Source organism: Symsagittifera roscoffensis, chromosome 3 (assembly GCF_963678635.1).
Source record: "Symsagittifera roscoffensis chromosome 3, txSymRosc1.1, whole genome shotgun sequence".
NCBI classification, from domain to species: domain Eukaryota; kingdom Metazoa; phylum Xenacoelomorpha; order Acoela; family Convolutidae; genus Symsagittifera; species Symsagittifera roscoffensis.
This window is the reverse complement of record NC_087064.1, coordinates 3889179-3915481: the sequence shown is the minus strand read 5'-3', so window position 1 is coordinate 3915481 and position 26303 is coordinate 3889179. Positions and strand designations below refer to the sequence as shown.

Genomic DNA, 26303 nt, shown 5'->3' with positions numbered 1-26303 from the left:
TTTCATTTGTGATTCACAATAATAGAAACTCAAGATACTTAATTTATGGAGGTGGAGCAAAAAGTTGAATGGTCCAAGAGGAGAATGGGTCCAAGAGCAGAAAAACAGAAAAATATTAACTTTTGTTGATTAATACGGGCTAATTGATAAAACAAGTATTATAATCGTCAATAATACCAAGAAAACGAAAAAAATATGCATGAACTGAATAACTTAATCAAGTTTTTCCAAGCAGAATTTAAAAACAAATCTGGATTAAATTGTTCAAATTATGCATAAACTATTGCTTTTTGGTAATATTGACAATTCTTATACTTAACTTACCCATAGGCTTATAAAATTTGATATTTTTCTGTTTTTCTGCTCTTGGACCCATTCTGCTCTTAGACCATTCTGCTTATTGACTGGCTACCTTAATTTATACTCAGCCAAAAACAAACGAAGACACGAAGACAGGCTTATTCCATTTCCAGAAGTATCTATTCCTAGACTTCAAACTTCGAAAGACTTCTCATGATTCGACTCAAAGTTTGGGTGCTCGACATTCAAAGACACTGATAAATAGACAGTTTCGACAAATGAAATGTCACGAAGATGTTAGTCATTCACTTCTGGAAGAAATAGTATATGATCTTCGAATTTGCCCAAATCTTGCCAAACTTAATTGTACTCCTTTGCCCTGCGCTACATTTTCAAAAACCAGGGTTGAACAAACTTTCAGAGCAATTCAGATATGAATTGGTTATTTTTTTTTTGCCGATTTCAACACCTAGCTTTATCTTTTGACTTCAGAATAGAACGTTGTTTAATTTCTATTTTTTATCACAACTTTTCAACTGCAACTCTGAGTCAGTTTCCAAAACACTAAGAATGACAAAAAATATATTTCAACAATTTGAAAAGATAGTTTTCATCGAAATTTACAGAAAATACCTTCTAAATAATCAACTTTTTCTACGTCAACTTGTAAATACGCAAACAAGAACGAAAGAATGCACACACTGAAATAAATAAAAGCAGTTTATATAAACTTAAAAACTTACTCGCATACCATTTATAGAATAGATACATTGATAAAAATCAAATTGAGGAATTCAAACAAAATCAATTACGTTTTCAAAACAATTTAAGTTAATAACAAGCTTCAGCCAGATAATTCAAAAATATAACCAGTGGCGTACGCAATAATTTAAGGATGGGATTTCCGAAAAACTTTGAATTTTTGTCGAACTTTTTTTTAGATTTCCAAGCACTCCCAAAACCTTTTATACACCCTACATTTTGTGGGTTTGGGTGATTGCTTCTCTAGGTCCGTTCAGACACTCTAACTTAACATCCCCGCAAGTGGTCCCTTGGACAATGAAATCACAATGACCACCGAGAATCACTACTATCCACAATCACGAAAGTTTGGAGTTGGTGGCAACTATTCTGTACTGCATTATGTTACTCGCCCATTTTTGTACTAATCTTAGGACAGCCTCGTCCGCTCGATACGATCGCAAGAATTTCCAATGGTAACTGAATACAGCTAAAATAGGTCCAAATACAGAAGGTTCTAAATGGCTAGTGTAAAATCAAATTTTAAAAAAGTCTGCGATTTATCAGAAAATATAATTGACTTACATAAATGACTATCTCTCTCTAGAGAACCCCAATTAGCCAATCACCCACAGTAATTCCACACAACTACTCAGTTTGACCTGCTGGAATTAATAGTGTCTCTACGGATTTTTATTTCTTTGAGGCACCTGAATTGATCTCGCTTACTTCAAGAAGCACTGTTCTCATCTGTAATGAGAACCGCCTATCTTCTAACTTCGCAATTTTTTTGTCTCTCAGGCTGGGCTATTTATTAGTCTTTATATGTTTTTCTATATGAGTTTCAGTTATAGTTAGAGTTATGGTCATCCCTAAAAGTCCTGACATTTCCTCTGGTAACACTTTCGCAAGGTCTTTACCGGATTCTTCTTCTGTCGACACTAGTTCTCTACTGCAACCTCGTTATAGGTATCTCAAGCCAATTTGGATCTCTAAACTGAGCTAAGTTTAATTAATCAATCGCCCAAGGTTTTTTATTTAGTTATTCAAAAAATGTTTCGACCTTCCGAGGGTAGGGGAAGATACTTTTTATGGGTCGCTACTTCAATCCAAGCATCTCAAATTGCGATCTATACTCTAATCAAATCCCGACCTTCCAGCTATCCGGGGAACTTAATTTGCTTATTAGGGGTCAAATTGTGCTAAAAAATCACCTCTGGGGAGCTGGATAAATATCCCGTCCATTCATGTTATTTAGAAAACCTACTTCCCCTGCTTTGCTCCTATTACCGCCAATCTTCTCTGGAACTATTTTTCTTCAGTCTGATTGGATTTTGTATTAACAGCTAAGTTGAACACAATGTTTGCCAAATCCACTTCAATTAATTCCACTACTTCGATGTCGTAATGTAAATGCTGTACCTCTATCGGCTTCTACTTCATTTCCCAATCGGTAAGTTCCCACCCAATTATAAGGTGACCGATTTTAGTTCCGGGTTGGGGTTCGAGAATACGCCACTTTCCGGTGTTAACCCCAGGGTTTTCTATGCAATTTCAGTCATGAACGCCTCCATTTTCAGTTTTAGAATCCAATAATGGGCCTTCCTACTAAATTTTGTCCACATCCTTTTAATACTTCCCAAGTTATCCCATTTCTAATGTCTATTATAATTTTTCCCGGGAAAAGGCTATTAACACAGGAAGGAGCCATCGGAGGGGTTTTACTCACAAGGGGTCTTTTTTCGAGGTTGGTGTCTAGTGTGGTTTGTCGCCATAAAATTGAAATGCCTCCGCTCAAAATTTTGCGTATATTGCATATTTCTGGTTTAAGGGGCTGTTTTTCCAGGCGCTAATAGCTTTCAGTCCAACCGCTGGATTTGACTCAAATGATAATACAAGATGTACGTCGTTACTACGTATGTTATCGCATATTTTTAGCTCCCTGCGTTCATTGGGGCCGAGAAAGGACTTCGGAAATCGGGTTGGGACTGTTCGCATAGGGCATAGCACAGGAAATGGGGGTCCAGGGGATCTGCGAACCTAAACTCAAGATTCCCTCAACTAGTTCTATAACATACTATGTTTCGGTTTCATTCAAACTGCTGGTTTGCGAGTTCTAATAGGGATATTTGCACTTCTGGGAACCGTTATCACTTGGGACCGGGGGTCGCAGATCTTACTTCATTTGAGTTTTCCGCCATAGGAGGGACTATATCTTCAATGATTCAAACTTATCTTGGGCTTGACTGTTTCCACTTGACTTGGACTTAACTGCTTCGTCAAAACCGAGCTAGGTACCACTCATTGGCTTTAACATAATGCTACGCAAACTAATAGTCTTCAGTCATGGAGTATGAAACTTACAAACCTATCGTTGAAAACTACAAGGCTAAGCCCGAGGGCAAGGATGTTACTCCCTTATTTAAGTAGGGTAGGGTAGGGAAGGCAACGTTCCGGCATCAAGCTTTCCTTTATTCCTTTAAAATGCAAAGTTTGGAAAATTGTTCTATAGGAAAGTTCGATTATCCCTATTCTATGCATTATTCACGGGAACGAGTTGAACCACAAAGCGGGCAGCGAACAACAGTTTGAGCATGAGGTCCAGCCTAACGTACTTCGCCGAGTCTCTTCGCGAACACTGCAGGAACGTTAGCTATGCGACAAGCGACGGGCGACGGCCTGCCAGTTATGCGAGCGGTTTGGTTTGACCGTGGGCAAAACCCCGTCCACACTGAGTACTGAGGACTGCGGAACGATGAAACCCGCTAGTCCCGCCTCAAGTCAAGTTGTTTTCTAGACTGATTACATAATCTGCTCACCAAGAAACATGCCGTTTCCACGCAGCTCCGGAAATCGCTCAGAGAACAACAGCGGAAACAATAGTCTCGTTCCCATCTTTCTATTTCCCCCCTTTTTATCCTAGTTTATCGTTATTGGACCGAGGAATTCTCGAGCCGGCTTTAAATATTTTGGCGGAACTCTTCGATGTACATATTTATGAAAATCGGGACGACACAGAGGGCCCTCGATGGAAAAAAATCGCGGGGCATAAGCGTGGCGGGATGACGCGGACGCCATCTATTTTAGCTAACGCGTTCAGACAGAGGGGCCTCGGAAGGGGAGGGATATTCGTCGCTAATTAGGGAGATGCGTCCCCGTATAACTTAGGTAAGCCTAGAGTTGGCAATTCTACACTTTTCTCTCCTAGATTACTATTCTCGCGAATAATGTTGTTGCACTTTACGCTAGATATATACTTTGATTGTTTTAGTATTTTTCTTTTCCATCTAAACACAACATTATGTTATGTTGATCTACGTTCGTAATTTCCTCACTGCTTTGATATTTACTTTTGTTGCCCTCTCTTCAAGCTCTACCTGATCTCTTTCCAGGATTATTTTGCTCCCAATACTAATCAGTTCACTACCTACTGATCGTATCGTTGACCTAAACGGCATATTTACTATAGTTGACCTACTTTATCCAAATATTTACCCACGATCTAAAACGCTGTTCCCCGCAATCCACTGCCGCACCAGTTTTTTTGGCATCTTACCACATAATTCAGCCAATGATATAAAGGTAAGCTTGCAACCCTTTCATAATTCCTCCGTCTCTACTGTTGAGTTCTAGTGGTTTTAACTCTAGCTAAATTTTTCAGGTTCGGCAAGTCTTAATCAAATAAGTTTTTTTATTTGGAGATGATGTTTATTCTGATTATTGCCTTGCTGGACGACGTGAAAGAGGACTGCAAGGTCAGGTTTGTGACCCTCGTCAGCGCATAGCGTGGGTTGCTGAATATCACCCCTACCTCAGCGCTGGCATGCCTACTTGGAGAGAAGTTACTCAAGTTCGTTGAATAGAACGACCGGGAGCCTACCGCGGGGACCGGAATACCGTTTGCTCCAGCGGGAGCTGATGTTCGACAGTGGCTACCTTCAGAGGCCGAAAAAAAAGGCGGCTTTAGGGCCCCAATACTAGCCCTGACTTAAATTTATCCTTTCTATTTTAATCGGTGCTACATAGAAATGAATCTCGTCCACTCAACGCAATCACAAAAATTTCTTTTGTTAATTGAATTCAGATAAAATAATTCCAAACACAGAAGGCGATAAAAATCCAAAGAAAAAAATCTAATAATCTAATCAAAGCAAAGCGTCGCGATCTTTCAGAATAATTTCTTTATTACCAAATAATTCCCAATTAAAATAAATAATTGACTCTCTTTCTGTAGAGATTCTCAACTAAACAATTACACACAACACTTCCACACAACTACTCAGTTCGAGCTGCTAAACTTATTAGTGTCTTTACGGATCACTATTCTTTTGAGGTAACTGGTCTCTCAAACTTCACAATTTCTCGTTCTCTATCTCTGAGAACAAACTATCTACTACTTCGCTATCCTTGTTCTAACTAAGGGTCGGCTATTCATTAATCTCTATAATTTTTTGTCTTTTGAGTTTTAATTATAGTTAGAGTTATGTTGTCCCTACAAATCCTGAGATATTTTATAAAAACCTTTTTCGCAAGGTCTTCCTGAATTCTTCCTCTGACAACACTTATTTTAAACTCCGAGTTCATTGTAAGCATCTCTAACTAAGTTGCGCAAATATAAAGTCCAATTTCACATCTAAAACGAGTTATTTTGATTAACCAGTCTCCCAAGGTTTTTATTTGGTTATCCCATTAACTTTTCGACCTCCCAGGAATAGGGGAAGAACCATTTTTGTAGGCCGCTAATCCATTTGAAGCATCTAAAATTCCAATTTGCACAGTATCCCAATCCCGACTTTCTAGGTATCAGGGGAAGGCAATTCGCTTATTGGGGGTCAAATTGAACATCCCACCCATTCATACTATTTAGTAGATCCACTTCCCATGACAAGCTCCTATCACTGTCAATTTTGTCTCGCCATAATAAAACGCCATAATAAAAACTATATCCCATCTAGCTCCTGCATCAGATCTCGATGGATCAGTTCCTTCCCAATTAATGGCAAGTTGACCACTTCTCGTTCCCAAAGGGTTGGGGCTCGAGAATACGCCGCTTTCGGGTGTTGATGCTGGTGTTTCCGATACAATTTTGGTTCTGAACGTCTAAAGGTCTTTTAAAAGTCATTTCGCGGTCAACCTGGGTCAATTTTCCATAATCGAGTGTAGACTCCCATAGGGGTCCTACGTACCAAGTTTCATCCATGGCCCAATAACACTTCCCAAGCTATCCCCTTTCTAAGGTCCATTAGCACCTTTCTCGGGAAATGTATATAAACCCCGGAAGGAGTTGAAGGAGGGGGTTTACTCAAAAATGGTTTTTTTTTCGGGGTTCATATGTAGTGTTTATTACCGCCATAAAATTAATATGCACTCGCTCATTATTTCGCGTATTTTGCCCATTTCCGTTAAAAGGGGGGTTTCCCAAGTGCTAATAACTTCCGGTCCAAGCGACCGATTCGGTTAAGTTATGATTAATGATTTGCTTTGTCATTAACTATCGTTTGCAAAAGTTTAGGCTCCCTGACTTCAGTGAGAAGTTCAGTGGGAAGTTTTGGCTGGAGACTATTTACTTTGGGCATTTTTCAGCGCTGTTTATCAGAAAGTTATCAGCTCCTGGTCTTCTAAGCTTGCATGTTTTCTTAAAAGAGCCATTAAGATGACCGGTCTTAAAATTTTAGGAACCCGTTCGCTGTGTTGGTGGAGGCTGCTAGAGTTTTTTTGTACCTAATGTTAGCACATGGGCAACAGGTGGTTTTTCGAGAAGTTGACATGTCTTAGTGGGCCGACTTGTTACACGTCTCCGATCGGTGCTGTAAAATTGATCCGCATTGGAATTTTCGGACTCAGGGTCGTTTTGCACAGGGGAGGTACCAAAAATATTTCATCCCTAATCATAATACATGGGGTTTGGTGCAATTTGAAAAGTGAAAAGCAAAGTGAAAATTTTTTTAGCGGATCAGGGGAAAGCCTCGATTTTTCCTTTGAGCTCAGAATCTATACAGGACCGGACAAATCGTTGTGGGAACGATCAAAACAGTCCTACTTTACCCTGTCTTCACGGGAACAATTTGGACGTCCAAGGAGGTTACCACCAAAAAGAAAGCGAGAACGAGAACCGCCCAAAGTATTCAGCTGAGTTTCTACGCCAACGCAGCATTGTCAAATAAATAGGCGGAGTGCGGAAAACAACGGATCGTTTTCTTAAGCGACGGGACAATGAAGGAATTCAGCGTTGAGACCTTCCGAAAAATATGCGAATACCTCGGGCTGGCAAACCGGTCCTAACTCAGGCTGTTTTCTGAGCTGCGTCCTTTACTTTTTCGGCAGAGAGCACGCCGTATTTATGCAGCTCTAGAAAACACATAGAAAACAACAACGCAATCTTTTTCCCCGTTTGAACTCATGTCATCCTTATTGGACCGATAACTTTCTGGGTCCGCTGGACCGATTATTTTCTGGATCCGATGTAAGTGGACTTCTCGGTGTACCATAAGCGAGTGTCGAAACCACCGATTGAATTATATAGCTGGACACAAACGCAGTAAACATGGGATGGTGAAAATTTATGTCTGCTTCCGGGTCCAAAGCGAGGGGCTTCAAAAGGAGGAGGGATATTTCAATGTTATAACGGCAGGTGAGGATAGAATTTAGTTTTGGAATTGTACGACCCATGTGAACAATCTCCCCCTAAAATAAAGTGGCAAGTTCAAGCAGTAAGGCTTGCATGTACTGTGCTCAAATCTGATTGGCTTAAAAGCATTTTTTTAGCCAAGTGAACTATTACGTTCCTAAATTGATTTATGGGGGAGATTGTTCCCTTGGTTCAATTCTACAAATTTGGTCGACAAAAAACGCGCCGAAGTTGATTTGTTGAGAAATTGCTTACTAAGCTGTGAGCCCTACGTTTGTTATTAATATTTATCTAATAGCTTTACATCAAACTGGCAATGTAGTCGCCTGGTTAAGACGACAAACGTTCTTCGGGCGTCGAAGTAGATTCCGGAGTCCTGGTACCGGAGCCTCCCTGCTGATTCGAGAGCAATCCTGCGTCCAGAGCCATACTGTGAAACTGGGAGTTGGGATCTGCCATGAGTTTCTGTGGGTTGTCGAACTCTTTGATTAGTCCATCGCTTAAAACCATCACTCGGTCATAGTCCAGAATTGTGTTCAGTCTGTGGGCGATTGTCAAAACAGTGCACTCCTTAAACTCTTCTCGTATTGTGTCCTATTAAACAAAACATTAAGAAACAGTAAACAAATAGAATATCTTGAAAGGCAACTCGCCCCGGCATTTGAAGTAAATTATTCCGATTATGTTGACCAAGCATTGATCATTTGACACGTCAGCTAAGTTGGAGCTATCTGCAAAAATATTGACTATGCTAAGTTTACGAAAAACCGAGTAACGAATAAGTTGTTTCTCTTTCGGTTTTGATTGATTTTCACGTTCAGTTTTTGATCTTTGTTAACCAAACTTAGACTTCGTGAGCTTTTGTAAAAATAGCTTCCAATAAATATTTGAGAAGACTTTTGTCTAAGGTGTGACAAAAATATATTACGAACTCGATTTGCGAATATGAACCTTAATGAACTGAAGCAAATTGAAATTTGATTTTTCAATTTTTTCTACAAAAGAATTAAAAGCGGTTCGACAATAAATTATTAGTTTTGGTCCGCCTCGTTTTTGACATGATGATGATTTGCATCAAAATTATTTCGTGATTTTTGGTATCGAGTTTACCAAAAACACAAAAAATAGCTACCTGGATGAGAGAATCGGTCTGCAAATCGACAGCAGCAGTCGCTTCGTCCAGGATCAGAATTAGGGTTTTGTGCAGCAGAGCTCTGGCCAGACAAACCAATTGTCTCTGGCCAACACTCAAATTCATTCCCCCCTCCCCTACGTCATAATCCAGTCCAGCCTCAATCTTCGAAATTGATTCTTGCAAATGAGCGTTTTTCAAACTGTCCCATATTTGAGTGTCATTGTAATGTCCGAACGGGTCGATGTTGTCGCGCAGAGATCCCGAGAACAGCACCGGGTCCTGCGGGAGAATTGTCAACTTCGGCCTCAAGTCGTGCAGGCCAAGTTCGGCGATGCTGATGCCGTCTATTTCGATTGCGCCTCCAGCGGGTTCTATGATTCGGAAAAGAGCCAGGGTAAGAGAGCTCTTACCAGCACCGGTTCTTCCGACAATGCCAACCTTTTCCCCGGGTGTTATTGAGAAAGAAATTCCTTTCAGCACCAAGTCAAGGTCCGCTCGGTATCTACAAAAGGATAACGTCAATGAAACCTAATTTGAAGTTTGGGGGGGGGGATAGTTCAGTTGGTCAATGTTGTAAAAATGTGTTCACATGGGTCAGGTGACTTCACCGGCGGATTTGAGGAGAAAACGCACCCCCCCCCCCTCTCGACCCACTCTCAGTGATTCGATCCCCTGCCGCCCCAAATCTTTTTTAGTCAAATTTTCCAAAAAGGTCTCTAAAAACGCCTGCCGCCCCAAATCTTTTTTAGTCAAATTTTCCAAAAAGGTCTCTAAAAACGCCTGCCGCCCCAAATCTTTTTTAGTCAAATTTTCCAAAAAGGTCTCTAAAATTCAGAAAATCAATTTGGTCGACCTAAAAAAAGTCGACAAACTTTTCAAAATTTTTATTAAATAAATCCCCCCCTCGAGAAAATGCTAGATCTGCCCCTGGGTGACTTAAAAAAGTGACCTGGTGGAGTAGTGTTTGAAGACGACCTTTCCCTCTGTCGGCCATTCTGGCTCCGGCCTCCTCTCGATCTCTCTCGTCTCCCAATCAGCCTCACTCTCTAATTCACTGTACTCTCTAACCCTCTCCACACTCACTATGTACGTCTCCAGGTCAGACATCATACGCACACTCCAATTCAGAGCACCTAATCACAAAATGAACCAGTGTCGAGAAAAAATGGACAAAATCTGACCACTCAAACTACACGCTTTTAAAATAGGTCATTAAGGTATCAGACATCCAAACTTACACAATAACTCAATGCACTTACACACACACACAAATAAAAGTGTAGAGAAAAAATGGACAAAAAGTGACCAAACACACTATACGCTGTTAAAATAGGTCATTAAGGTATCAGACACCCATACTCAAAAATTCAATGCACTTACACACACACACAAATAAGAGTGCCGAGAAAAAATGGACAAAAGCTGACCAACCAAACTAAAATCATTTGAAAGAGGTTATTAAGGTATCAACGTTTATACTCACACAAAAACTCAATGCACTTACACATATACACACAAATATACGTGTCCAGAAAAAATGGACCAAAACTGACCAACCATACTAAAAGCCTTTAAAATAGGCCATTAAGGTATCAGAGATCCATACTCACACAATAACTCAATGCACTTACACATATACAAACCACAAAAGTGTCGAGAAAAAATGGACAAAAACTGACCAAACAGACTAAAAGCCTTTAAAATAGGCTATTAAGGTATCGAGATCCATACTCACACAATAACTCAATGCACTTACACATATACAAACAACAAAAGTTTCGAGAAAAAATGGACAAAAACTGACCAATCAAACTACAAACATTTAAAAGAGGTTATTAAAGTATCAGAAGTTCATACTCACAGTGCAATTCAACGCACCTACACAAAAAAGTTTCGAGAAAAAATGTAGAAAGCAAACTGGCAAATCAAAGCTTAAAACTGACCATCAATCAAACCTCAACGCATTTTACAGGATTTTCATAACAAAACATCAAAAACCCATACGTGCTCTACAGTTCAAGCATCGCACACAATTTTTTAGTGTCGAGAAAAAAATGGACTAAAATTGGTGGACATTAAACTACTTGCAAGCATCACACACAATTTTTTAGTGTCGAGAAAAAAAATGGACTAAAATTGGTGGACATTAAACTACTTACAGTTTTCAGAGTTCGATAAAATATCAGACATCCAGAAGCACCCACAAAAAATAAATTACTGTAACGATAAAGAAAAAATATACAAAAATTGGCCCTCCAAACTACATGCATTTTTATAGGGGTTGAAAAAATATCAGACATCGCCAGATATCATACGCACCAGGTGCGGATCTAGGATTTTCTCGAGGGTGGGGGCAGATTTTCAAAAGTTTTCGAAAATTTTGTCGATTTTTTTTAGGTCCACCAAAATAATTTTTCGAGCTCCCCCAAAGCACTAGAAAGACCCTGTTTTGGCACAAAATTGCAGTGCCGCAGGCAAAATTTTGAACAAACAGGCCAAAATTAGCGTTTTTAGGCACTTTTTGGAAAAATTTACCAAAAAATTGCATTTTTTCGGCGCGTGCTCCCCCTAAATCCGCCCCTGATACGCACTGACCATAGCAGAACGTCGTTCAAGTGAGCGATGTTTAAAAGGCTAACGTTTCCGTCTCTCAATTGAAAGGTCTGTGGTTCGAGACCCACTCTAATCCGTGCTTGCTGCTTGCGGGTGTGGCAACATTACTCATGCAAGAAGAATAGCCAAAAAAGGCGGTTGATTATTAACAAGCGGATCATAGCAGCTCTTCACGAAGCGTCGAACAGCTCGCAAATTGATCCTTTCCGTCGTCGCGAAATGATTTTTAAATCAGAACAAAAAATTAAAGTTAGAGAATGCGAAAAACAAGGTTAAACAACATTTGGTCTGAACTTGACATAAAATCAGATACTAATTTGGAAAATTTTACTAATTATTCATTCATAACACTCTAATTTTTTGACAATAGACAAATAAACAACACCCACCCTTCCTCGCGTGAACGTTTTTTCTCAATGCAACCATAATTGTCCAGAACTTTTTTCTGACTTTCTGTGAAGAAATATATGTAACTTACCAGTGACACTGAGACTGGAGCTGACAGCCAATCCCACCAGACCCGACTGCAAGTCGTCCCGACTCAACACAGCGAGGAGAGAAGCGGCGAACACGATCAGAGCCCCGAGGAACTCGAGTCGGATTCCGAGCCACCTGGCGGCAACAACTGTTCCTGAGAAGTAGTAGATGTTGTTCTCATTCACTCGCTGCGAGTTTTCTTGGATGAAGCGGTCCTCCGCTTGGTACGCGCGCACCACGGAAGTTCCTGGAAACAAAACCGGATTAAACAAAAGACTCGTGAAAGATATTTTGCCAGTAATTGGAGTTCTATAGCATAGAAAGCTTACATTTCTCATTTTTATGGTAAGCAAACAAAACTGAACAGAAAGCGTCAAATAATTTTTACCATGGCGAGTCCTAAAACACCAAAAAAGCGTAGAAATTTTAACTTTTTGCTCTCTTCTTTAAATGTCCAAGCCGACTAACCTGTAAGAGTTTCCGAGAAGTGGTTGAAGATAGGAGATCTAGTCGTGGACTCGACTCGTTTCAGTTGTCGCGAGGTCCTGACATAGAACCTCTGCACGAAGTAGTAGACAAACGTCAACGGGATCAAAAACACCAGGAAAATCGGAGTGGTGTATGTTATTACAATAAATGTCTGCAAAACTGTGAACATAGTCATGACAAATTGCCGCACGGATTGAGGCAGTGTATTATCTGTCGTTTCGACATCTTTAGAAAACCGGTTCATGATTCTGCCGCTTGGAACTGCGTCGAAAAAGGACATCGGACACCTCATAATGTTGTTCAAAAGTGTCGCGTGAAGTTTCACAGAAGCCGACACAAGAGCCACGCAAAAGGTCAGAGCATAGCCAAGAATAAATCCAGTTTGACATAAGCCTGCAGCTCCATATATTATGGTGTACTCGTTTAGTTTTGCTCCTGTTGTGCTCAAATTAGCTGATAATTGGTTGTCGGTCCAATCGCTCCAAGATGACAGCCAGATCTGGGCAAAAACATTTGCTACTTGATAGAGAATGAATAGGGTAAACGCCACGCAAAATGCGGGTATTCCGATCGATTTGACGTAGTTCACGAAAATGGACAGTTTTATGTTTCCTTCTTCTGCCACCTCCTTTTCGGTCAAGCGCCCCTCGTCCTCCTTCTTTTTCTCTTTCTCCATCGCAGCCACGTCTTTCAAATCAGCATCGTGGTTCATCTCTTCGTCGAAAATCGAAATTGTCGCACTTGGCCGACGCTTTCTCAGTTTCTTGCTGTATTCGGCTTTGAACATTTCGGGCTTCGTAACTCCAATATCAGATGTATCAGACGCCATTGAAGGCGTGAACGAGTGTCTTCGTTCCTCGTTCGAAGAAAGATCATCGATATTTAGACTATTCTTATCGTCGTCCGACAAATTAGCTGACTTTATGAACTCCTGAAATGGTGCACATTCCTCGACTAGATCCAAAAATTGGCCTTGCGCTTCAATTTTTCCATTTTTCATAAACACAACATGATCCACATGTTTTAGAAAGGCTAGACCATGAGTTACTAGAACTCTAGTTTTGCTCTGTAGTATTCCGTAGGGTCCGACCACTTTGTCAAAAAGATGTTTGCCAACATGAGCGTCCACAGCGCTCAGGGGGTCGTCGAACAAGTAAATGTCACTGTTTTGATACACTGCTCGTGCGATATTTACTCTTTGTTTTTGACCACCACTTAAATTGATTCCTTTTTCTCCGATTTCAGTTTGATCACCGCCCGGTAAAATTTCCAAGTCGGGTTTCAAAGCGCAAGCCTCCACTACTTTTCGGTACTTCTCCTCTCGGAACCGTTTTCCGAACAAGATATTTTGTCTCAAGGTCAAGTTTTGGATCCACGCCTGCTGCGAGACGTAGGCGAGATCACCGTAGACGTTGATGGTTCCCTTAAGCTTCGCAAGGTCTCCGAGGAACCCAGAGATGAGAGAACTCTTGCCAGAACCTACAGATCCTACTACAGCTGTGAGAGATCCGGTTTTGACTTTGAAGTTGATGTCAGTCAAGGTTCTGGGGATTTCGCCGTTCGATTCCGGCTCGTTGACCCAAGTCATGTCACAGTTTGTCATTTTTAGAGGGTACTCGTCATCTGGATTTTGTTCAATGGCAGTGGTATCGATCTCCGAGTTATCCAAAAACTTCGAGATTCGGTCCAGCGAAACTGAGGCCTGTACTAAAAAGGCGATCAACATAGGCAGCATGTTTAGAGGCGCTCTTAAAATGTTAAAGAGAGCGAGAGTCACGAAAGCTTTACTTGAGGTCAGAGGTTTTCCGAGGCCGTACACGTAAACCATGAAAGTAACTATTGAAACGAGAAAAGGCATCAAGGTAAATGTGAAGGTGTTCACACCGTTGAGATACGCAGCTTTGTACAAATATCCGACTTCGCTCGTTCGGGTTCCGAAGATTCGTTTCAGGAACGGAATCTCCCAGGCGTATAGTTTGATTACTTTGATTCCGTTCAGAATTTCTCCCATTTGTCTAATACGTTTGTCTTTGAACTTAAGCTGACCAACTTGGAGAGACCGCTGAAGTTTCGCCAGGAAAAAGTTGACAGGGAATGAGATCATGATGACAGCGATTCCGCCAAAGACTGCCCACTCCACTTGGAACCAGAGGAATATCAGGGCCAGGACTATCTGGAACGGAGCGGACCAGATAACCCAAAGATACCCTATGGCAAGGTTCACTCGATCTGAATCAATAGCCATCAAATTCACAATTTCTCCGACAGTTGATGACCTTTTGGCTTCGTTGCTGATAACCAACGACTTCCTGTACACAGCGGCAATAATCGCAGACTTCATATTCATACCAACTGTCATTCCGATAAAGAAAAGTTGATGGAAAAACTGGGATGAGAATACGGCTATCATTAAAAACGCAACACTGTAAATCAAACCTTTCCAAATAGGCTGACTGTCGTCACTTGTGAAATCAATAAGTAAGTTCAGAACTTGAGGATTACAGAACTGCAAACAATCGTAGCAGAACTTACACGACCAGGCTTTCAACAATTCAGGGCCGAATTGTTTGACTAGAACAACAAATACGGAAGGTCGGAACTTAAGTTTGGGGTCGGCGACTTTACGTCGGTTTAGAAGGAACTGAATGTTGCCGAAAACACCTCGCTCGGATCGGTGCGATGCTTCCGTCGTATCGTCCTGCAAATGCATGTAGCCGTTGTTTTGACCTGTAAAAGTTCCGAACTCGCTCGATGTGTTGTTGATGTTTTCACGCGCCTCCCAAACTTTTCGTTTCTTCTCTTGTTTCGCTTTTTCCTTTTGGTAAAGTTGGTTGAATCTGCTGTAAAGAGGGTCGACTTTATTTTCCGGGTTGATCTCCCACAAATCTTCTTCAGTGACGTACTTTTTCCAGCCCCTCCACATCAAAAGATCCAGCCATTGAAAAGTGGTATAACAGAAAAATGGTGCGAAGTTGACCGGACATGGTACTGGATGCTTTTCCGACACCATTTCAGGCAGAACTTCCATCTTTTCGGCGAAATTACTGAGAACCAGTTGGACACACCAGAGAGAGAACTGTATGTAAAAAGATACATGCCAGTAATCACTGAAGGCCTGTTGTTTTGCCTCGGAGTAAAACGGGATGATCCCACTGAAGACTTGTATCAACCAAAACACGCAAAGGTATCCGTTGTTATGTCTTCCATAGCACCTGTCCAGCTCAATGATAAAACATGTGACCAAGAATGCAGCTCCTCGAATCAGGGGACCGATGATGTACGCCTGGTAGTTGTGCAAAGGATCCCCAGCTTGTCCAGAGTCCGAAAAAGCTATTAGAGCCAGAACCACACTTAGAATTAGTTTAGAGTAGTACATCCAAGAGGGTTTTATAGTCTTGTACTTTTGAACCCCAGTAAAGGTTCCGTATAAGTAGGGTATCAGGAACAACAGCAGCATAAATGGGGGAGCCCACATAAGAATTGTAGCTTGAAAACATGGCGTAAATTGAGGCCAGTCACCGTTTAGTAAACTCACGTCAAAAAACTTCCCGCCACAGAACTCCGACATAAAAGACGAGTCGTTATCGTCCGACAAAACTTCAAACACGACTCGAGGGTCGGTGAAAATTCGATCCGACTCCAAACCCAGCATTTTGGGGCGGTTTTGTCCAAATCCTGCGTCTTTTCGAATACGTTGTTTAGCCCAATATATTGATATGTATTTGGGTTTAATACGTGCGCTGTAAGTTTAGTTGCAGAGATGACAATCAATAATGTGAATTAATGGTTAGGTCATCGTCAAACCAGGCTAAGCTAATAACGACAGCGGAAATAGAAATAAAACAAATTAAATGTCAATTCGAATTAGCAAATAAGAATTGTTTATGATTTTGAAATCTAATCGAGATTTAAACTATCTATTGGTTTGAGACGAGCTCTTTTGTTTTGAAAGTTCACTTTCGTTTGACGAGGAAAACAATACTTTCACAAACAGAGGAAACTTGGTTTTAAATATTCAATTTTTGATTCAAAGATTCGAGAGTAAAGTTAAACATTGGAACATGACAATCTGAACAAAATTTAGTGACCGACTATTGCGTTAGGGGCTTCGGAGTTGGTACTTTTGATGGAAATGTCAAAGATTTGAGTCGGGACAAACAAAATTGAACGTTAATTATAGTAAGTAAAAGTAAAATTCAGTTCTCTCAAACTTATGTTACATTTTACAGATGATTAACCTTGAGCGACGGTGCCAAAATGAACATATTGCAAATGTTACCAATTCAACGGATTGAAGTTAAACTTCACCAAACTGATTCAGTTCGCAATAATCTAACAAAGATAAAACAGAGCCGACAGCTGCCAAAAACGAAATCCAAACTGCTTTGCAGGGTTTTCACTACAGCTTACGTCAACCCGCTTTCAAGGTCATTGTATACCCCATGCAAAAGAGTCTCTAATCTGATAGCAAGATGCAACTGCTTCAAGATGTTTAAACAGCGCTTTACGATCGCTTGCGTATCTTATAGCTGAGTAGGTTTGAAGAAAACAGATTAAAAGTATGATTCATTCAACGGGTGAACAAATTGTTGAAGTATAGGGCTTAGTAGAACCATAGCAACTAATCCCCTCACCTGATGAAGTTTTTGAGTTAATCGTAACGACAGTGATCTGTTTTGAACAATTTAATAATAAAAGTTCAAAGAAGTTTTCACATTCGTCTTGTGATTCCTTCGACCAGCTGAACTGTAAGATGCTCGCACGGTACCAAAGTCCTAAGATGGTATGTGAATCCAAGTCATTAAAAACTCATGAACAAGTAGTAAACAATCAAGCGAATCGGATCATAAATTCTGCAAACAAACTTAGAGGAACATATATTCCATTCTGCAAGGCATTCAGAAATATTATTCAAAAAATAAGCGGTCAGGCGGCGGTAAAAGTTTAAAACCGCGCAGAAAAAAAACGAACTGATATTCCGCGTGAGGCGACAATTAGTCGCAAGCGACAATTGGTGACACTTCAAAAAGCGACAGTTTCATTTAGCAGTTCACAGTAACCAAACGACCATATCTTAGCGGGTGTGGGACTTGATATGCAAGTTCAAGAAATAAATTCTAACAAGACTGCTCTTATATCAGGTCAAAGCCCTGAATGTCCCGACTGCACTTAAGGCCAATTGATTTTTTTTTGGCTGAATAATTGACCAATTAATTAAAAAAGACAATTTTTTAAGGATGTTTTCTTCATTTTATCCCCCCACACACTATGTAAAGCACTAGGGGCGTGTTTAGCGTCTCGTATTGTGATACTAGGATCAAATTCCTGTTCTCAATTCAAATTGGAACGCCTTAATTTGCTTCTTACGCGTCTTATTAGTAAGCAATATATCGCACTTTAATTATCCCAAGTTGGCCGAATTAGCAATTTTCAAACTCATGTAACGTAACCAAAAATAATCACAGGTGATATATCCGTATAAATTTGAGCCTAGGATACTTATGTTTCGCAGATGGTATAAGAAATCCGTCAAAAATGCTTAGTTAACAAGTCGAAAATTGATGCGACGAATTGACGCTATGCCCTTCTTAGGACGGTGAATTAGTTCAAACTAGTAAACAATTGGTTACATAACACCATAGGATGGAGTGTGTATAACAACAGTGACGACCAGACTTTTTTTTAAAAGTTTGTTTTCGTTCAGCTGCTTTCATTACACCGCGAACAAAAAAGACAACTTAAAAGAAAAAAGTTTTCTTTTTCTTTTAAGTGGTGGTCGAAATTTTCTGTGGTACTTGCAACCGATTAACCTACCTTGTTTTGAAAGACTCTATTTTTGAATACTTCTATTTTCAAAAATTCAAGATTCACTTTTGTTTCATTGCAGAATAATGTTAATAACCAAAACTTAGCGGAGGTCATATTATCAGGAAACACTTTTCTTCAGACAAGTTTTGCTGTTACAACTGAAGTTTATTTTGATTTTTCAAAACTATGTCGCCCAAATTTCAAACTACTAAAACAGAAACAAACACTTTTGATTCTGATATGTTAATCTTAAATAAAACTTCAAGGATCTACTAAACAATCGCACCCCCAATCAATATCTACTAAAGAATTTCTACCCCTATAATAAAGCAGTTAATTAGCACTAAAAAGATCCATTTATAATCCGAAATTTGCTGCATTCTGATTGGTCAGAAAATTGTCTAACTTAATCTGCTTAACAGTTACCCGAGTGGTTGCTGCATTCTGAATAGTCAAAAATTCGACTACCCTAACCCATAATTACCATACTTAACCATTAACTAAAATTATTAAGTAGATCCGGATTCAAATTTAAGTTTAAACAACCAATCATTTAATAAATGAAGCGCATATGAAATGTTTCAGAGCTGAATTAGCAATTAAAGAGTTTTTTTTAAAGAAAACTAATTTTTCCAATGCTATTATTCCTCAAATTTTAAACGAAATTGTTTTCAAAAACTGTTTTTTTTTTGTTTTGAACAGGAACAATATAGTTCGGAAAACTGATGCTGGAACAAAAAACCTGATTGGTGGAACGGGTCGATATTTGGCAAAAAAAACTGAAAAAAGGATATTTTTTCTGCTACAAATGTCAATTGGGAAGTTTTAGATTGTCTTTTTCTCTCAAAACTTCTAAAATAGTTTTATCCAAAACTTTGTTTCTGTTGAATAAAATTGAACTGAGGTCAAATTAAACTTGTGAGTGAAATCCATGTATTTCACAGAAAATTCAGGCATTGTTATGTTTCAGCAGCAAGCATCCAGCACATATAAGAATTGGTGTTTTGTGTGGAAGAAAATCCAAGTTTTACTATGAAAAATTTTGAAACAAGGCAGAAGATAGCCAAAACAGGCAAAAAATCCCTCTTAAGTTTATTCTTTTTAATTGTGAGCACTTGAAATTTTCAAAAGGGGTTAAAGAAATCGCATTTCGGATCAACTTTCTGCGCGTAATACATTTAACAACAGCTCACAAACTTGTAGGATGTGAGCGCAGGTTCGAACAATTTTCAAACTAAACAGATATTGCAACTTTCGCGCTTAGCGAAGAATAAACTGAAAAAAATCTGAACATTTTGAAGAATAACTTGAATTTTCATTAGCGAAGCTCAAACAAATCGGAAGATTCAGATCATTGCAACATTCCGATTGTTGTTCCAACTTTTTTGTGCCATCTGGAGATATTGTTGCCTTTAGCTCAAACTTGAAAAAACATTCCACCTGTGATTATTCTTCGTTAAGTCAAAGGTGTTTGAAAACTTCTAACTTGGTCAATTTGTGATCCTTAAGGTGAGATATAATGTGTATTACAGCAAGCGTTAGCGGCAAAATAATGGGTTCTAATTTAAATTAGGATCAGCACTTTAGTCCTTTTAAAGACACCTTTAAGTGATAAAATGAAAGGTGAAAAAAAAATTTGTATTTCTTTTGATTATTTCGTTATTTTTTTAACTAAAAACCTTTTAAATAGCCCTTAAAATGCAGCCGGAAAAATTAGAGCTTCTCCTTGATATACGAAAAGTTAAGTTAAATCAAGGCAGTATGTCGGAAGAAAAAACAAACTGATTAACTCACTTGGTTACTTCGTGAACACCTCTTATGACACATATCGTTGCGTTTCGAAATAAGGGCACAATGAAAAATTTGAGCCACAAACTTATTTACTCCGATCAAAATTACGCGACAAAATTTTTTAATTTTAACATTAAATGCAGGAGCGAGCAATTTTTGAAATCGGAAAGCAGAAAATACTGTCCAGTGAAGACGTAGAAAAATGAAGATAGCCGGTTGCTATGTTAGTATTACAAACTGTTCCGACCTACTCATCTAAAAAAATAACAAAACTTTTACGATTAACGGAAAAACTCAATTCTGTACTTTTTTCATTTTTTTCTGAATTTACAGATATCAGATTTACAGAAAGCAGAAATCAGGTATAAAACTGCTAGAATGAAAACTAATAACAAGTAACTGATTTTTGAAATTGAAATAGAATTACGTTTTTTTTTTAATTTCTTGCTCAATATACCCGCTCGAAATAAGATTAAAAAGCAAAATCTCCAAACCAGTTGAAGTTTCTTGACGCTGAAAAAAAAACATTTTAATTTGGTTCAAGTAAGGATTGAAAAGGATTCAAACGGATGTATCAGCGTTCCATTCTGAAAATTATCCGTGGTAATTTACTGTCTGAAAAAAACTTAAAAACACACGAAAGCAAAAACCATCTCCTTTTTAATGGTTAAACAAAAAATTGCTACGTTTATCGCCAAATAGTTTTCTACGAAAAACTAAACTATCAATTTTCAGAAACATCAGAATTAAAAAAAAAAAAATCAAAGCGAAGAACAACTTCTGAGAAATTATTTAGAAATTAGGTTATTGATTGAACGTGTACACGGCTGAGCAATTTTGCACGAAAAGGAGTGATAATTCAAATAACAGCTATATAAATGAATTTTTCACGTTAATTGGGTTTTTCACGTTAACTTTTTCACGTTAGTTGCCTTTTTATGCCATTTTAAATGGCATGAGAAATTTTTGAAATACTTCCACACGGGGCGGATACTTTCACACGCTTTTCCTTTCAGGGGTACAACCTCCTGCCGAACCAAAAGGTCCACCTTTGTACTACTTTGAGATATCCATTTTTGGCAGACGGACCGTAAAATCTTTAAAAGAGCTTTTGGCGCCTCTGTTTAATAATTTTGAAGGGAAAACGCGCGCCAAAAAATAGCATTTTTTTAATCGAAATATTACAAAAAGTACCAACACTTTTTTGCCCTGTTACTTGAAAAATGTTGGTTGCCACGCTGAAATTTTGTCCAAATTAGGGTGTTTTTAGGGCTCTAGAAGAGATCCGAAAATCAATTTCTTTGAGTTTTTTTGAAAACTAACTCCTCCTATCGAGAAAATCCAAGATACTTCCCTGCGTGCAGAGCTCCTGGCTTCTCTAAAATAAGCATGCTTCTACCAGCAAGAAGCCATGCAATTCCAGCATGTTATATATTTGTCCAAAATAGAAGGATTGCAAAAAAACATAATTTTAGATATTTATTGGTAAAAACAAAAAAATTTTGGAACCACAAAATTCAAAAAATGAAACTTTTCGATAGTTTGCCTGTAAACTCGTGCCATTAGGATTATTCTGTGCAATTTGAAGTTTGTCTATTTGAATTATACAACTATCACAAGGGATTAAATAACAAAAACAATGGGCCGTTCTATCGCTGTGAATTATTTGAGGATAATAAATTGGGAATGTCAACTTAGTATTTCTCTCTAAACTCGAAACACGACTGGACAAAATTCATTGAGGCTTTGAGTATTTGAGTTTTCTTTGGATTATCTCAAGTATGGAAAAGAGTCCGCGATGATCCAAAAAGTTTTCTAACTAGTAACCGTTCTAAAATATGACGATTGAACAAGCTTTGAAATCTAGAAGCAAGATTTTTTCAAGATTTTTGAACAGAATGTGAATCGAATCACTTTTTTTGGTTCATTCGATGAATTAACTGCGATAATTTATTACCAATCAAACTTCAAGGCTAACAGAAATTTCTAAAAACAATTCAGCTAATCCTGGAACAATTGAGCGGACAACGAGGCAGTACTTATTTACTTTTAATTCCAAACTCGATACGTTTCCATCATCGTAAGAAAAAACTATGGAGAGGAGTTAGTTGTAAACTCGTAAGTTTTGACCACGCAAAATGAAAAAATTCATCATTTTTAAGCACTTTTAGTCATGGTGTTTTACTATATTTCCTTTAACATCACGACGCCACCTAGGTATCTTGTGAATTGTAAGCGGATTCCGCAACAAGGCCGCTCTATTTTTTCTTCTTTTCTTTCGTTTTCGCTGATCGTTGTGACAAGATTTTAACATGTGACAAAAATTTATTATGTGACAAAATTTTAACAAACGCCGGATTGTGCGCCTATCCAGTGCACATTTTGGGCCTCCCAATGAGTCTGTAAAACTAGTTTGCCTGAAAATTTTTCAGCTTGCTCTTCTGAAAAAAACGGAAAATACACCAGTTAGGGCTAGTAAATTTAAAAACTACAGGAGTTGATCAACAAAACTCGAGACTACATTGAAAGAACTATACCTTGCAAAAAACATCCATGGTGTAGCAACTAAGCCAACAAATTATAAGCCGACAAATTATAGACAGACTATAGATACTGAGAAAAAACAAGATCCGGCCGAGACTTGAAATCGAAACCATAGGCTGCAAAAAAACTGCCTTACCTCGAAACCAATTGGGATGGTGCGTGGAAGTTGCGAAGGTTCAATAATGGAGCATCAATTTTTTTTCCAAATTTGAAAGAAAAGTTGTTTAGTGGAAAAAGAGTCTAGTTCCCCATTACAATACACCTGCTCTCTCAAGTGTAATCAAAATAATCCAGAGTATTTTTTCCCTTTTTTCCCGGGTTTGAAAATTGTCCCTTTTTCGTCAAATATTTGACTTTCATTAATACTTTCCCTAAGTGAATTATATTTAAGTTTCGCAGTTTACTCATTTGTGGAAAAACTGTACGCTTGTCTTATTAGCAATATAGACTGAAAAATTTAATTGGTTCTTTTTAGACGGCCATCACAAAGAGAAACACCGAGTTTTAACACAATTTTGCTTTAAAAATTGAGAAAACGCGAGCGCTACAAAAATTACTGGTTATTTTCAGTGCATTCGATGAATTAGACAAAAAACTGACTGTGTTAACTTATTAGTAATAAAACTGGACATCCGTGCTCGCTGCTTGAGGGTGAGGCAATATTACACAGCGCAAAATAGCCAGAAAACTGCATGTTAGTTTTAACAAAGGGCACAGCAGCAATTCTCCACGAAGAGCTGAACAGGATAAATCGAATAGCTGTGGATGAATTGTCTTCATTTATTCATACCGACATAGCTATTTTTGACCGCGGCGATAATATCTTTATCAATTAATTCAAACAACTGCATTTAACTTACTACGAAGTTAATTTGGGGTACATACGAATAGGCCCCAAAAACACCAAAATATATATCTCTGCCACCACTCTTTCGAGGGTGATTGTAGCAAAACGAGAAATCGAGTCATGAACCTGCGTCAGACTGCCAAAAATGTTACTGCCAAAAAAAAAACGTTAACTTTGACGTTAGACTGCCAAAAACTTTGACGAAGAAACATCCAAAACCAGTAGTCTTTCCTATACCTACGTCAATTGGACGGAACGAGAAATAGCAAGGATTTTGCTTTTATGCAAAATCTACTTCTGATTCGCCTAGACTTTCCATGATCCTTCGGCATGATTATACCATTGTTTCTCTTTTTTTTGCAAAAAACATGAAGCTTTTAATTTCAACAAATCTGAATTTCTAAGCAACAGCAAGCTTTCGTTTCTTTAATAAAGAGCTGCCTATTAAAACAAATTGTTATCATTTGATGTCCAATCTTAGCAGACCGTTACATCATTCAGCTTGGAATCCATTTCTTTTGGAAGTAACAACTAAAAAATTTGACTTTTTTGTAGAAAAAACTAGAAGTTACACTCGAAATCAATGAAACTCCAATAGCTTCGTTAAAAAAAAAACAGAGTTCGGAAAGCTTTTCGTTTACTCAAAGAATCAGCCAAGGAAGATTCAAAAAAGATACTAGAACAGACAGATACAGCTCAAATATTCTTAGTAGTAATTTATATTCGAAACACAAATGTCTGATTCTCCATTTAAATTGAGAAATCAAAAAAAAACCTTTACAGTGATAGCAGAAAAGATAAGACAGTTTCCCACGCATATTTTGGCCAGTTTTTATTTTAAAAGAACGTATAGTTTGACAGAGCATTCTTTTTTCCACTACTGCGAAAAATACGGGTTATTATCAATCCATTCGTTGACCGTTCTGTCGGGGTCTCCGTGTTTGTTGCCATACGCCGCGTCAAACTCTTTCCAGTTTGGCATCAATTGAGGTATGTCGTAAGTCAAGTGGCTCAAATGTGGCTGGAGCAAGTTGAAGTAAAACTGAGCCCCGAGCGGTCCAAAATGCAGTCCATCAATTAACATTTCCTGCCAATTATCAGCGGCAATCATCCTTGCATGCAGAGGAATATTTCGACACTTCAGATGTTTGCAGACTTCGTTGACCAAATTGCTGTATTTCTGGTTCAGCTCATTTGTTCTGATGTGGTTCGACAGACCCATCGCTTTCGCTTTTTCCTCCCAAAGGGGAGCATGGAAGCCAGGAGGTCCAGTCATGATAATTTTGGACGGGTTCAGTCCGCGTGATACGAAATACTCGCCGATCATCAGAAGGTTCTCGACAAACTCTTCTTCCGGCACGTGACTTTCGTTGCCTTGTCCCGCCGATGCATCGTTTGTTCCTAAACATAAAATTGAACAAAAAAGACCCAAATAGACTTCTAATATGGCTCCAACAATTTGAAAAAAAAGCTCTCCGTTCGGTACCTAAGAAACTGTGCAGCCCCATTAAAAAATATCCACCCCTACTCAAAATATAACCAAATATTGGGGAAAAATCCAGTTTCTTCTACATACCCAGACATATAAGTAGAGCTGCGACGTTGTTTGAAAAATTGATGCCGTCGAACAGATATGGAAGCAAAGCGAGACATTTTCGCGTGTTGTAGCCCGAGTACCCCCTCACAATGACGTCACACTTTCGGGCTAAAAAGTCCGCGACTAGGGCGCCCCAGTTGGCTTCGGGGTGCATGCATTTCTGAGTCAGGGAGTCTCCAAATAGAATAACTTTTGGGTACGAAACCAAAGTTCCAACTTTGAAGTTTCCACCACTGCAGGATCCGTTAGAGTAGCTGGAATTGGGGCTGCTGTAATTTTGGTATTGGCTCTGCTGGTTCTGTGAAGATCCACTGGACATACTGCCAGTGCCTAGTCTTTTGTGCATCCCTCGGAGGGAAAATGCACTGCACCGCCGAAGAAGAGGAAAATAAAAGCACGGAAAAAAATTACCGATGCAAAAAATAAAAGTACAAATTTCTAACCTGAAAGACAATAATTGAATTGAATCAAATCTATTTTTCTTCCTAGCCAGCTAGATTTGTATCATACTTAACTACTTTGCAGTTTTAACTCAAATTATTTTCCAAAGATTTGAAGTGCTCTAAGCTATATTTTAATCAAGTCCGTTTGATTTCCACACTACAGCATTTGACTTCTGTTTAATTTATTTATTTATTCTTCTTATTTTGGAGCCCTTGTCGTCAATGTGTGCATATTTTCGTTTAACTCAGATGAAAACAAGATACTCGAGCATGATTGCCTAATGGGAAACAAAAAATCCAAGCATTCTGGGAACAGTTTCGAAGAGTATTTGACCAATCTTGACCTTAAAATTGAAATAATATCGGATCTCTTTAACTATCCTCCCTTAAATCACCTAATAACGATTATTCAACCCTGTAAAGGACTAATTCAACGATCCCTAATTTCTTTTAGTAACAAGTCCCCAATTTTTGTGATAGGACGAAACAGTTGTTCATAAAGAGAATCATAATATCATCTAATTTTTCCGACGAAGAACTATATTAACAGGATGTTATTAATTATGCCTTCACCCAATTGGTTACAAATAGGAAACTCTTTTATGCTTAATCGCTACATTCTTTTTTATAGGAGTGGAAATTTTTTCCTAGATACTACGGGGGGATAGTTAGCAAGATCCTTTTTAGATTATAGAAAGAGGGAACAAACACCACAAGCAGGAGCGGATCTAGGATTTTCTCGAGGGGGTGGATTAACAAAATTTTAAAAACGTTGTTTACCTTTTATCTTGTTTACTATAAAGACTAGTGTAACAGAAATAATTTGACCAAAATATTGCGTTTTTTCGGCTCGCGCTCCCCTTCAAAATTAGTATATGCTAGTACCGTAG

General features: G+C 38.7%; 2 protein-coding genes across 3 annotated transcripts; both read right to left on the bottom strand.

Moving 5' to 3' along the window:
• Positions 1–912: 912 nt before the first annotated feature.
• On the bottom strand, positions 913–16190 carry LOC134842308 (multidrug resistance-associated protein 1-like). 2 transcript variants are annotated; one of them, XM_063858583.1, is made up of 6 exons: positions 12363–16190; positions 11896–12141; positions 9754–9937; positions 8802–9306; positions 7974–8263; positions 913–1001 (listed from the first exon to the last, which is right to left on the bottom strand). In XM_063858583.1, exons 1-5 carry the CDS (start codon positions 16033–16035, stop codon positions 8000–8002), a joined length of 4872 nt encoding a protein of 1623 aa, XP_063714653.1. In that variant the 5' UTR covers positions 16036–16190; the 3' UTR covers positions 913–1001; positions 7974–7999. The 2 variants fall into 2 exon arrangements, with proteins under 2 accessions (XP_063714653.1, XP_063714652.1); XM_063858582.1 differs by lacking the exon at positions 913–1001 and having other exon boundaries at positions 7885–8263.
• A 7815-nt stretch (positions 16191–24005) lies between these two features.
• On the bottom strand, positions 24006–25409 carry LOC134842211 (isoamyl acetate-hydrolyzing esterase 1 homolog). Its single transcript, XM_063858441.1, has 2 exons — positions 24950–25409; positions 24006–24774 (listed from the first exon to the last, which is right to left on the bottom strand). Exons 1-2 carry the CDS (start codon positions 25314–25316, stop codon positions 24251–24253), a joined length of 891 nt encoding a protein of 296 aa, XP_063714511.1. The 5' UTR covers positions 25317–25409; the 3' UTR covers positions 24006–24250.
• Positions 25410–26303: the final 894 nt, after the last annotated feature.